At 37.6% G+C, this 14,766-nt stretch overlaps 1 protein-coding gene across 1 annotated transcript in view; it reads left to right on the top strand.

The window, feature by feature from the left end:
• LOC122808363 (unconventional myosin-Ie-like) overlaps positions 1–14,766 on the top strand; it is a gene marked incomplete in the record, with an annotated part of 1,223,059 nt that overhangs the window by 698,036 nt on the left and 510,257 nt on the right. Inside the window, 1 exon segment of the mRNA XM_044079330.1 lies at positions 9,699–9,797. Coding sequence (XP_043935265.1) covers positions 9,699–9,797 — 99 coding nt within the window.

Raw genomic sequence — 14,766 nt, forward strand, 5'->3', positions numbered from 1 at the left:
GAATATTGCCATTATATTATAATATAAAATAAATACCTTTTACATTATAATTTGGGTGCATTTTCACTAACTTTTGGAGCAATTAAAAAAGAAAATAACTTTTTTGTTCTTTACTCCAGTGTCATGTCACATTCTGCTCCAGTTTCCTTTATGGCACATTTATTTCTTACTTATTCTGAATAAATTTCAAAAGATAATGCATCATACCTAGAAGTCACATAAATACTTGTTAAGTTTCTGATGGAGACATTTGTACCACAACTCTGATTTTTCAAGTGCACTGAAGTCAAAACACGAACTATGCATCTCAGATCTACAGCTGATTTTACTCTGAGTTTATACTGTCTGCTGTGTAACTGAATTAGTCTTGTGTTAGACTATTCTGTAATCCAGTCCCATATTGTTATATCATAAGTAGTAATAATAATGCTTTCAAGTCTTTGATCAGTTACACAACTTCCTGAATCACTTTAGACACTGATGAAATGTCATATGGCAATGTGAGGACTCAGGATCTTCTCAGAGGCATATTAAATGTATACAGTCTAAACATTTTCTCATTAAGTTTAATTTGCCAGAAACCTTGGCTACCATTAGGAACAGAGAAGTACTTTGATTATAGGAGAGCAGAAATTACTATCTTAGGAGAATGAGATAATGTTCCATTTTTATGATTTTGTTAAGGTCAGCCAGATAAGTACATGGTCCAGAGATCCTGAGAATCAGGTCAGAAGACAAATAACAGCTTAAGCCAATGAGCATTAACAATAGTCATTAAACTAATACTTCTGTAACAAGGATATAAGAATTTTGTCAGGTTTCATAACAGTGGCCATGCTATTCAACCAGTCACTGTGTACTCCAGTCTGCTGAACTGCCTTTAGTTCTTCTTCTCAGAGTTACTGGGAGCTTTCCTTGGAGCATACTCATGGTAAAATAGCAGGGTCTAACTCAATAGGATAAACTAGCAAACAAAACAGAAGAATAAGTCATCTTACTCAGAAAGCAAATGATCATGCTTATATTTGCAAATTAGAACATCTATTCCTCTTATCAAGCTTTGAGAAGTCAAACCAATGTAGCTGGAGCTTCTGTCTTGCAATTTCTGACTCAGTGGTTTCACAACAGTTTGCCATAGAAAGCTTTAGTTCACTGTTTCTCGCATTCAGTGCTTTGAATATTTAAACATTAACTTCTTTACACCCTGCACCTTTGTCTAAACACCACAGTTTGTTCTTTTTTGAATTTCTGTGGCCAGATACTTGACTGAGCTTTTGTCTCATATTCTCTGTGTCACATTGTTACATACAGCACTTACTCAGTCCACCTTTATTGTGACCTCAAGTCACATGCATGGCTTTATTTCATCATATTAGGTATTGTCTGTTGTATGTGGGCAGCCACATTGGTGCAGCGGTTAGCATTGCTGCCTCACAGCAAGAGGTTCTCTGGTTCAAACCTCAGCTGGGTGCCTTCTGTGCGGAGTCTGCATGTCCTCCCTGTGGTCACGTGGGTTTCCTCTGGGTGCTCCGGTTTCCTTCCACATGCCAAAGACATGCTGTAGGTGGATTGGATACTCTAAATTGGCCCTAGGCATGAGTGCATGTGTGTGCCTTCTGTGGAAGGTTGGGCGCTGGGCTGGCAACTTGACACCGTAAAACTCCACTGCTGATCATGAGTGGACAGGCGATCAGCTCCGGCGACTCCTAACCGGGAAAAGCTGAAAGAAGAAGAAGAAGTTATTGTCTGTTTAGCTGTCACATTTTATACATTATAGTAAAATTGTTTCTTTTGCAACAGTTTCTGTACATTTTGTTAAAACACAAAACATTTATTTTACTTATAGCTCTACTTCATATAGAATTTAATAATCAATGTTTCTCATGCTATTCAAGCTTGATGTGACTCCTGGCTCTGTGTTACTGTGTTTTCACTCATTTTCATGTTTTTGTTTCTGTTTTACACGTCTGATAGCTTTAAGATGATGCAGTTTCACTCACTCTACATGCATAAGTCACTGTATTTAACATTACACCTGCTTCTCACAGCAATCTACCTCTCATGGATTGATAGATTTGGTGACCAAGTTCAAGGCTTGTTGGACACTGAGGAGCTTAAAGCCCTTGTTCCCATGTTGGAATTCACAGGTACCCATGTAGTCATCTAGCTCCTTTTTGAATGTGTGAGTAGATCAGATGAGTTTAATTGAAAGGGGGAGCTTATTCCGTAAGTGAGGGTTTCCTTGAGATATGAAATTATTGTTGTATGACATAATTGGAATTTTATTGAAGCTATGTTTCCTCCTGCATTCTGGTCACCATAGGGTATCCTAAATAAAAGGTTTCAAGTAGTGAGGAGTCCTTTAATGTTTGTGTCTCAGGCTTAGGCCCCTTCTAAAAAAGGTGATAATATACAAAGATATAGGGGATTTGCTGTAGTTTTTGGGTATTTATATGTCTGTTTGTTTATTTGTAGTGTGGTAACTGGATAGGTGAGCTCATCAAAACACCCTTTTCAGCCACAACCTGAGCTCCAGAGGAACAGTAAGACAAAATGCACTACATAAATACAGCAGTTGAAAAAAATGCATCCAAGGAAAGTATAGGAAAAAAAGAATAATCGATATATGCACTGCAGTTAGATATGTACAGCTTTAAAGTACTGTATTATTTGCAGTATTAACAAAGTATTATTTACAAACTAATGTCATATGTGGTTTCATCTGTATAGGAAAATGTACATTGTATTGCAACATGGGTATAGTCAGTATATTGTTATAAGTTGTCCAGTGTCAAGGAAACAAGCAGTTTCTTATCTGAAATGGTCTTCCAGGTTTATTTTGAACTAGTGAATTCTGGGACTGACCATCAGTATGGAGGTGGCTCCAAGTGGTAAGGCAGATTTTTGTAAATGTTCTTTCATCAGTAATGGTACCGAATCATAGCCTAACAGAGCAAATTGCATATGCTTGGCTTCCCCTCAATGTGTAAGTTGGGTCTTTTAAACAATGTGTAAGTTGGGTCTTTCCCTGGGAGCAGGGTCTTTAGAGGGGGGCATTGGCTGAGTATAATGATTTTGAATACAAGAGTGCTGAGTAATAAGTATTGCTCTACTTTGAAATGGCAGCCAAATGGTATTCTTGACTAGATCATAGTGTATACTTATAGAGTGGCTAGGAGTATACATTGAGATATTATTTTATGTCCTTGGAGATTCTGTGTGTTAGTGGAGAAATAAAGGGAAGGCAGGGTAGAGCATATTCCAGTTTAAGAATCAAAAACTTTTGGCAAAGCATTGCTGTAATTTTGGAGGGAGGAAGTGAGAGGTGGGAGATTCTACAGCAAATTTTTAGCTGGCAAAAGACTTTAGCTGTATAGTCTGTATGAGCAGAGAAGTGTACACAAAAGATCCAGTAAAGTCCCAAAATATTTTTGCCGTGTAACTACTGGGAATGGATTATCAAGGCCATCCTTTATAGGGAATGGTTGGAGGTTTGAAGTTTTCTAGGAGGTGCCAAAGATGATGCTAGATTTATCTGTGTTGATTAATTCATTAGTATTGTTTCAACTGCAGTGGGTGGAGAAATTTTGCTTCATGGTTTGGTGCACTTGTGATAGTGAGTGGTCAGTCTGTAGGACTATGAGGTTCTCAGTGTATGTAGTTGTGTCTAGTTGTAGGAGGTCATAGGTTAGGTTATTTATGAATAGGGAAAATAGAAGAAGCCCAAGGACAGAGCACTGGGGGATCCCAACATTCAGGGTAGCTATGTTGGAAAATACATTATTGCTGTCATGTTTGTACAAATGGCCATCAAGGTGGCTTTTAAACCACTGAATGGTATTTAAGCCTAAATTAATTTTGTTTATTTTGAGTATAAGGTCCTAGTCATGCCTATGAGTAAAACCTCCTGTAAGAAGTATTGGCTGAGTATAACTTAACTTTGGCCCAAATACTGTGCATTCATTTAAAAACCACCACTAAGGCCATTCCTGCAGAATTTTGTTTGTGGTAGTATAGAGTGCACTAAATGCATTTCTTAAGCTGTATTGTTGGTTGCATAGAAGGCCATAAGATTGAGTGACTGAACATCTGTTTAGCAAATTTTCAAATATTTTTGTTAGAGGGGAAAGGTAGAAGCAGGCCAATAATTTTTACAGTTCTTGGGTGCTGAAATTTTAGAGGGATTATAGTAGCATGTTTGAATAGGGTTGGCAAGATTGTTGCTGTTAGTAAGAGATCATAGATGTATGTCAAAGATTTGACAATGAATTTTTGATGACATTTTAGAATTGTGGGATATAAAATTGAAAATGTAGTGCCTCTGCTTGGGTCCAGTTTGCGTAGTAGGGTTATCATTTATTTGGAAATTATTTGAAGTACAGTGTGGGGCTGTAGTCAGCTAGGAGGTAGAATCCTCCTGGGTAGGGATTGGTAATCAAGGTTTGAGCATTGTAATGATTTTGGCTTGTCAAGTTATGAATTGTAAATATACAAAAATAGAATGGTTATGTTATCTGGAATTAAAGGTGGAGAATAGCTACTGTCAGTAATTTGACCTTTTAAATGTTTTATGGTTTTCCAAAAGGTGTTTAAGGAGGAAGCAAGGGTTTCTGTTGCTGTTTCAGATGGATAGCTTTAGCAGCATTTTCAGATACTTTTTGTGCAGACTGCTATTGTTTGCATCTTGTTTCCAGAGTTTCCAGGCAGAATTCTGTTTTAGTAGTCTTGCTTATTCAGAGGTAAGCCAATAGTAATGTTGGCCTCTTAATTTCCTGTATATGGCAGGAAAGAATGATTTTAGGATTACATAGTGTTCATAGGAAAATGAACAGGGCATCGATGGGGTTAGCACTGTTGAATATTAATGAGCAATCAGTGGATTTAAGGGAATGTGCAAGAATATTTTGCTTGGATTATGAAAACATTCTGCCAGTGATAATTTGCTGATTCTTCTTGTGGATTCTGAAGAAACAAGTGAGGTGGGAGGGCAGTAGTCACTGAGCGCATTTAGATGCACATTGACATGGACACATCTGTAATTTAAATAAGTATACCACATTTAACCTTATTTTAACTAATCAGTTTGGTGATTTGGCCTTCTTTTAAACTTGAACAGTTGGTCAAGGCCAAGTAGTTGTAGTGGTCTGTCCAACTGTATGGATTTAGGGCTGATGCTTTGATGCTGAAGTTTCCTAGGGTAATGCAATTTCTAAACACACCAGAAGGAAACATCTTATTGAAAACATTTTGAAAAATATTGAGAGAAGAAGGTGGAAGTATACCAATGGAGGCTATATACAAGTGGGTTTGATTTCCTAGGATTGTGTTAGCAAGTATCTGTTTTGGTTTCCTGTCATTGTTTGGGACAATAGTTGCAGTAGTAATGTTTACAGAGTAGACATGGAAGTTGCTTCAGTAACAGCCAGGCTTCTAGGTAGGTCCACTTTTTGTTTAAGCTAGCAATGTTTTTTTTTAAATAAGGTGGTCGGCTTTTCTTTCTCTCTCTCTCTCTCGCTATTAGGGACCGGGGTACTGATTCATAGGTTGGTACTAGACTATCGGCCCTAGGGCCTATACAAGCCTAGCCAAACAATTCCCCGGATATTTCTTCCCACAATTTTTACTTCCCTGGAACCCCGTCTAGCAGGGCGACTGATGTGATCCCCGGGGTGAATTTCCTATCTCCCACCCAATCGTCAGGGTTCCTTTTGAAGTGGGCCAAGGGGGCACTCTGCTTGACATGTATGGGCAGTCTATTCCAGAGTATGGGGAGTCTCTGGGTCAGGAACCTATCCCTCCAGCATGTTTTGTTCATTGTGATGACAAGGTTTAGATCCCTGGAGCGTGTGGCTCTGAGGGATTGGGATTTCTTTAAGTGGAGCATGTCCAGCAGCTCAGGGTTTGACATGGCCTTGTATGTTAAACAGAGATCACCTCTGAGTAGATGATATGCCACAGAGTATAGCTGGAGTTTTTTTCAGACGGTCAGCATAGGGCATCTGCTTTAGGCACTTATTAATTTTACCTTTTTTTTGGCTACCTAATCTAATTAAAAGGATGATGTACTGGTAAAGTTTGCAGCGATGCATTTTTAGTTAGTTATAGTGGGTGCTAGTTGTATTGAATTAATACTTGTTTAAGGTACTGAAATCAAGTTGTGTATGTGCATGAGCAGGCATGTTTTTGAACTAGGGGATGTGGTTATGGGTGGTGGAGAAGCTAGAAATGTGTGATGGCCGGATGAATAATTGTCAGAATACTTGCTGGATAAGGGAGGAAGACACCGAGGGAGGAGCTGGATAATAACAATTATAAAAAAAGTATGAAACATTATTAGGGAGTGGAATGGAGCTGTTGTGATGTATGGCAGTGGAAAGGGTAAGCTGAAAGTATTGCTATGGATTAGAGGTGAGTATGTAAGATGTTACCGTTGCAGGAAGTAGATAGCTGAGGGAGAAGAGGACTAGCAGTATAAGCTGCTACCTAGACTGGAGCCTGTAGGATTAGTATGGAATTGAATTAATAAGTGAGCGATTACAGTTGTCAGAATGTTTTATTAAGTAGGAGGTTCTGGTTGTAGCAAATTATAAGCAGCAGCAGGAGAAGAGGTGAATTTTGCTGCCACCTACACTGAGGGAAAGAGAAACTTAAGTTGAAGGAATAGAGAGGGAGGAGGAGCCTAACTGCCACCTAACCTGAAAAGTGGAGAGATTTCAGCTGATGGAGGAGAAGGTAGTGAGCATAGACGGTATTTAAGCAGGAAGCATAACAAAGTCATGGTAAAGGGGGTCTAGCTGATATCTTTGCTGAAGGAGAAAGAAGTGAATTGAGATAGAATTTTAGTTTGTTGAAAGAGGGAAGGTAGTGGAAATCACTGAATACAAATGTTTAATATCTGCCATCACAAAACATAAACTGTTGGTAAAGGCAACTTTTTGCACTTTAAGTGCCACAAATGTTTCAGTAAATGAGGAAATCAGCCCAACATATCCTGAAGTTTCTTATCAATAAAAGTCTGTAATGTTTCTGTAATTGACCCAGTAGCAGAAACTATGGGTCTGAATGCAGGGTCATGCAAATCTAAGTGACCTTGGGAATACTAAAATTCCTAGGTACAACAGAGTAAGGAATTGTGACAGCAGATATTCAGTGATTCTGCATGACCAGGGTGTGAAGTGGGTTATGAGCACTGTGGTTATGTACAATTCCTTGTACAATATTAATATTAGATTAGTAGAAACTTTTATGGTCATTGCTCTTATGAACATTTTATTACTTTTTGAAGGAGAATATTTTAAATAATGTAAATGAGTTGCTATGGGTGCTGCAGCAGTACTCATTTATGCCAATTTAGTTTTGGTTAAATGGAAACAAAGCAACATTTTCTCTAGTAATTTTGTTAAATATATTCATAGTTATTTTAGATATCAGAATGATTCATGTTATATTATGGTCTGGTAATTCTGCTCACCACTACAATCCACCACACCGAAGGTCAGGATCCAAAACCACAAATTTTATTGAAGGTGAAGCGCTTTCTTCCCCTAAGAGGGACTTCATCAGAACAAATTCACAATTCAAACCCAGCCCTTTTATATGAATCCTGTATTAACTCAATTAAACCATTAAGCCCTACTTAATTATGTTAAAATACAATGTAAAAACAATTGTAATAAAAGAACTACATCACTTTGTTAAAAAACTATGCCAAAATGCACTAAAATTGCAGTAGTCAAACTCAATAAAAGCTACAGTAAAAACATTCCTAGCCCAGAATATGTTTTAATTTGAATAAACAAGCAATATTTATACTTTCATTGATTCCTGGGTACTGTGTGGCATTTAACATTAACTGCCACTTGAGCTCACAAACGTCTAAATGTGTATCCAAAACCCTTCCCTGGAAATCTTTAATCAACTGCTGCAAAACCATAAATTTAAAAACATGATCCCTGAACTCATGAACATGTCCGAGTAATGCATTGGTCATTTTATTGTTTCTTATATCCAGCACGTGCTCACTGATCCTTTCTTTGAGACGCCTACAAGTTTTTCCCACGTAATATGTGGGACAGTTTAAGCACTTAGAAAGATAAACTACATTCTTCCTGTTGCAGTTGAAGTGCCCAGTTAAATAAATAATTTTGCCATTCAAGTTGAATTGATCCTTGGTTTCCAAAATGTTTTTACAGCAGGTAATAGGTATAGAAGGTATAGTTAAAGGGCAAATGATAAGCCTTTCACATTAGATTTTGGACAAGGACATTTTTGTTAGTGAAATGAATAATCTTAAAAGATGTTACTTAATAGAGGTTACACACAATTAGTAGAAAGTATGTATCAATTTGTTTTGTACAATAGGACTACTAATTATAGACCTATTAATTCTATGTCCAATGATTTTTCATTTTTTAAACATAGTAACCATGATACAGATTTGAAATTTGCCACTAATTCTTTGGACACCAGAGAAATATTTAGTATTATTAATGATAATTGCGTTAAAGTTTGTCCATCTTCAGGTTTCTTACCACTTCAGACTGTGTAAAGAAACGCGTCCGCTATTAAGTTAATTTTGGAGAGTGGTTTTGAAGGAATTGATTTTAGGAATGGCAAGATGATGGTGTGTTGAGCTTGTCATCAGTGTTCATATATTTTAGAACAGTATTCCTCTTACATTAAATCCCCTAACAGAAATAATGTGTGTCCTGGCTTATTCAGTTGTAACACTAGATCCAGTTCATCTTTCCCAGTTTGAGATGTGTGATGCATTCTATGTGGGAAAGACCGAACAATATCTTAGAGAATTTATGAACGTGTAAAAGTATTTGTAAAAGAGATCTGAAGAATGCTTTATTTAAGCATTCATTGATATGTGGCAATTTCAGGAAGTTTAAAGTCTTTATTATTGATAAAATTGTTGTTGATGGACCATGGAAGATTTCATTAGAGAATAGGGAGTTGTTGTGGCAACTCCAGTTGAACTCTAGCAGTTCGCCTGGATTAAATGAATGTGGGTCCATTTTACCTTACCTTAAAATGAACACATTATTAATTAATTGTATATGAATTTTTTTGTATAATTTTGTCATTATTATATTTCTTAGAAAACAGTAAGTGTTTATTAGAAAGTGTTGCACTATTTTTGTCAGTTGTATGTTATGTTTACATGACACTGGGAAGCAGAGACTTTCTCTTGGTGTAGTAAATGCATGTGTCTGGCAGTTGGCTTAGAGAATTAAGGAGCTGATCAACTGTTTCTTATGGTCCAGTAATCCTCAGCCTCCATTGCCTAACTTGTGATGGACTCTGAGCAAGTCATTCAACCAGACACTGCTCCCAGGCTGAGACTGAAAAGGGACCATGGAGATCTGTGCTCTACCACAGAAAACAAATACAAATAAAATCAAAATAAAATAAATCTACTGAGAGGCAGAACATTTTTTCTTGACTTTGGCATAACCATTGCACTAAGGAAAGATGCAAGTAAGTCACATGTAAATAAGAATAATTTATTTTTATTTTGGCAAGTTATAGAAAGGAGTGAAGAATTTTGACTCTAGCATGTACTAGTTAATGCCAAATATACAGTTAGCTGTAATACTTATTCCAGGTTAATGCATATATATTAAATGTTCATTTGATTATAGTGTCTAATTTTCATTTCATTTTGTTTACTTTGCTGGCTGTTGATGAAGAGTCAAACATCAAGTCGAATACCTAGGCCTTCGAGAAAATATCCGGGTGAGAAGAGCTGGATATGCCTACAGGAGGATCTTTAAGAAATTCCTTCAAAGGTAAAAACTTATTCTTAAATGTATTGCCTGTTCAGGTAGTGTTGGATGAAACATATACTGCTGGCATATGGCACTTGTATACTAGCAATAAATTATCTTGCAAGCAGGATATTTCAGCCTTTCTACTCGACTACCGCTTTGGTTGTATGGCTTGTAAGATGTACACAGCAACACATTTGTTTATAAAGTTGTGTATCAGCTATTTTAGATGAGTGTGTGCTGGGATCTTCAACTTGGAGCCTTCTTGTACCTTTTCCATTCAGCTCTGATATCGAGTTACTCCTGATTCGGTAAAGTCCTAAGATCATGTCACTGTCTTGTATTTATTAATGAAATGAAGTTAGGTGAACATGGAATCATAGACTGTACAAGGCAAAGGGGAACATGGAATCTTAGAATGTACAAGGCAAAGTTGAACATGGAATCTTAGAATGTACAAGGCAAAGGTGAACATGGAATCTTAGAATGTACAAGGCAAAGGTGAACATGGAATCATAGACTGTACAAAGCAAAGGTGAACATGGAATCATAGACTGTACAAGGCAAAGACGAACATGGAATCATAGAATGTACAAGGCAACTGGGCCATTTGGTGATTTAAATCTTATGTCCTTTTTCAAGGAAGAGTAAGCCAGTCATACCAATGGTAAATTTATGAATACCCATTCGGTTGTCTGATCCTCCTTAAAGGAAGAGAGTACATCATATCTGGAAAGACAGTTTCTTCCAGAGAAGGACTCACTGTATGACAAGCATAACTATCTTTGTCATAATTTGCTTATTTGCTGAAGTAGATTCAGATCTCTGGTTCTAGTGTTCACTGGACTGTTTGATTTGCAGAAAAATGTGAGGTCTTGGGCTGCTGGATTCCTAGTGACCCAGAAGACAAAGCACTGATCACCCTTAAGGAGTCTGTAGGACACTGAATACAGAAACAAGGCCTCTAGCCTCTCTTGGTAGCTCATATTCTTTTGGCCAATGATCTTTACTGTCAAGATCCTTGTGGTCTCTTCAGCTGCTTGATATGTTTGATAAGGTAGATTTCAGTAGGTGGCATTAATGATTAAAGCAGAATATAACGGGCTGAAAAGTTCTTAGGATCTAGTGGAAATACCCTTTTGAAGTCACTTGTGCTGGATAGAAGGATTTCCTAACCACTGTTACAAAACAATGAACAAAACAGAGGGAATTATCAGTTTACCTTTATATTATCAATCACACTTTGTCGACTGGCCACTTAATTGACTCATTTAAGCGAACTAAAACCGCGAAAAATTTTAAATGTCGAAAATATTTTGACATTCGACATTTCCGGCCGTGCCACACATCAACACCATTGCTACCATGGATCAAAAAGGGGCGAGGTTTTGTCGTTCACTTATTCAGAATTCGACGTTGGAGACGTTCGCACTTCGGTATTCGCGGAAGTCGTTTCGCCCATATTTGTAAAGGTAAACTGAATTATCTACCCATGTCCCAAGGTTTCTCACAGCTTCTTCATTTTGGAGTGGGGTGTTTTTTAAACTACAAGCTGGGCGGATGGTTTGTTTACCAAATGTAACAATACTGCATGTTTAGCACTTCAGTTTCTTCACCACCAACGTATTTGGATCTGGTAAAACTAAAATCTTCAGGGTCAGCCTTAACTAAACACCAGGAAGAGAATCCCTTTTTTTTTTGTCTGAATGAGGAAATCTTTCTGTGGCTGCTGAGGACAGCTTTTTTTTTTTTTTAAGGGGCCTGATTAGTCACCTGGTCTGTCATAATGGGCAGCATTCCTGTGAAGGGTACTAGGAATCGTACTTCCTCAGTTATCTATCTGGTGTTTGTATTGGTTTACTCACCACAAGTATGTTGTCCGCTCAAGCCACTGGGCCTTGAAACAGGATAAGCCTTCCTCCTAAATGATGGTAGTGGGGAAGGGCAGGGACAAAATGGCTGTGGTACTCAAAAGTACAGCTGTGTGAGGATTTTTTCATAATTGCTGCTTTGAGCAACATCACTGTTATAGTCAAAACCTTTGGCAACTTAGCCTCAGAAGAATTCTGATGTCTGGTCCAACTTTAAGTCTGCACCCCAAGAACTAGGCATCCTCCACAGTAACATCTTCAAGGTAGCAGAAATAAATGCCAGAGCATACCAGCAATTATTTTGCTAAGAAGCCCGAAGCATGGCAGCCTGTAGGCCGTCCTCTGGATAGACCCATAAAATGGGTGTCCATCAGGACTGCTGAACCAAATTGGGTTTTGAATGATTACCCATCAAAACCCATCCTCACCTGCAGAAGGCCAAGCATAACCAAAATTCACAGTTTCCCACTGACACAGAAGCCAGGCTAAAGTATGCTTGTGTTTGGGGGGTACCCACCACAACCTTTGGATACTTGCAAAGAGAAAAAGGAGTGTAAGGAAAAATCTGAAACAATGACCTTACCAGAACATAAATCATTCTGCAAGTACTTTTTATATAAAGCTGTCTGAACTGTGTGATGCCTTTGGGGAGAGTGATAGGGATGGTGACGTTATATTTTCCAGTGCTGTTACTCCCTGTGTCATTGAAACAAGTTACAACATGAGACTTTACTTGCATCTGATGTGTAAGAAGTAAGTAAAAACCTGAGAAACTGGTTAAGTGCTAAGCTTTAGTTAAAACACACACAGTGAAAAAAATAAAAGTAGGCTTTAGATGTACGGTGGTCATATTATTCCCATGTCCGTTTGTGTGGTGTTGCATTGATTATTTGTCTGAGGAAAGTGTCTTGTTACAGTTCACTCACAGTAAAACATTTCACACAGCAGTATGAAGTCCTGCCGTTATCTTTTTGATATGCTTCCTTTTATTATATTTCATTTATATTGCTGCATTATGCTGCTGCTTCTGTTTGTGTGTTCTCCCCATCACTGCCTAAACATGAATCCTCAGTTCATGCTGTCCATCTCCTAAGTATAAGCACATAAAAATGCTGATGAGAAAAAAAATCTGTGTCATCTGTTAAGATTGTAGAACTGTTGAAAAAAATGCCTCTCCTTGCAGCTGTACCTCCTTCCCCATTTCCCCCTCCTTTTTCCATCTCACAGGCATCCTTATACTTCTGTTGAACTACCCTGTACTAATAACTCTGGTATTACTTTTTTGGGCCTACCACTGTGAGTGTGAGAGATTATTCTTTCAAGACACTCAAGATTTATGCCCATTGTGCTGATACAATGCCCTCTTTTGTCATACCTCTTGCCTAACCTATGACACTACATTTATGTGTGTGTCATTTACCACTTTTTCTTTGTTCCATTATATACATGTTGATCAATTTCAGCCTGTAAGGTGAAAAACAAATGAACACATATATTTGAACAAACTTTGCATTCTTGTGCCTAATAAGTATTCAGCAAAATTAAATGCATCTAGTAGGAGGTAGAAAAATCTTAATAATTTAGATCCTTTGGTGGTGTTATGAAGCAACAAGTATAGTAGTGGTCTCTCTGGAGTGTCATGGACACTTCAGAAATACAGAGGCAAGTAGGTGTTCAGTGTAGAAGGATAAATGTGAGGGAAAAATGCTATTGAAGATTGGGGTTGCATTAGTAAAACACATCTTTAAAAAGCCAAACCATGTCAAAGAAGGAAGAGAACAGAAAGTATATATGTCTGCTCCAGTTTATGTTGCATGACCTGTTGTGCAAAGATGTTTATGGGAATATAGTGAGAGACTCAAATGTATGACCCTATGCACACTGTTTCTCTGCACTTGGTCAAAACACATTTACTGGTGGAAAATAAAACTTTTCAGTGGTTAAATTACCAGTTCCTCTATACTATGTAGCTTCTATCACATTTGATCATGAAGGAAATGTAACTGTTTACTGAAAGTCAGTAAACCATCTTTGGTAAAGCACAACTGGTTCTAAAACATTCTAGAATACTATCCCATGATGGCTGCATGTACCGTTTGTTGATACAATATAAAATGAATTGGTAATGAGTATGGGTTAAAAAGGATTCTGTTATGGTAGATAAGGATATGCGGGAATAGACTAAACCTTATAAAAACCTGAGAAACTGGAAGCCCTTGCTTATGGATATGGATCATAAGATACAAGCAGTAAAAATGCTTTTAGTCTTTTAAATTTTACATACAGGTCAGGTATATTTTTATCAACCATGGGGGAAGTTGTGAACAGTAATTAATAAACAGTTGAAGGAATTTGTCTGGATGTGGAAGAGGACAAGGGGCAAGTGGGATAAGTTGGAGCCTGCTGGGGTATAAAAGTACCTATGCAAATGCTTCCAAACAAATATCCTAAATCTTTTAGACATTGTTTAATGTTTGGTAGCCATACATATGTCCTCCCATTGTTTTGTTATGAATTGCATATCCAGTATCACTTCCCAATCTTCATTAACCTCCTCTGATTGATTCCAATATATGTCATACTAATTTTCCCTGTTTTAGCAGCAGTTTCTGTTCTATATTCAACTAAAAAACTCTACCAGAGCAGGTCTTTCATTTAGGATTCCCCTATCTCTTTCTCTTTGCCTATACTCTGATATTAATCCCTGATGGGGAAGCAGTCTCAAGCCTGCAGTCCAAATGTCTTCTTGATCTCTCCCCATTATATTACCTTTTTCTCTCTCTAGTTATTTGCTCCCAAAACCTTGGTTCCTTTACCAGTTGTCTTTAGTAAATTCCAGCCTCCTCTTGCCTTTTCTCTCTATGCCTAATTGTAGTTAGCCCTATTAGCAAAATCTCCTTTCTCCATTCTTGTGTTGGCTTAGTTCTTAGTATAATTTCTGCTAATTTATGAATATAATATTTTGTATGGCTGCTGTTATTCTCCTTAAGGATCTGCATCCAAAATCCCACTCTCTTCTTATGTCTCCCCTGCTTCAATATCATACCTTTACATTTTGAATTCTATTATATCTTTCTGCTTGTGTTGTGTATATGAGCCTTAACAGTGTAGCTGTAAAA

The sequence above is a fragment of the Protopterus annectens genome, chromosome 8.part0 (assembly GCF_019279795.1).
Source record: "Protopterus annectens isolate FY-2018-M chromosome 8.part0, PAN1.0, whole genome shotgun sequence".
Lineage (NCBI taxonomy): Eukaryota > Metazoa > Chordata > Ceratodontiformes > Protopteridae > Protopterus > Protopterus annectens.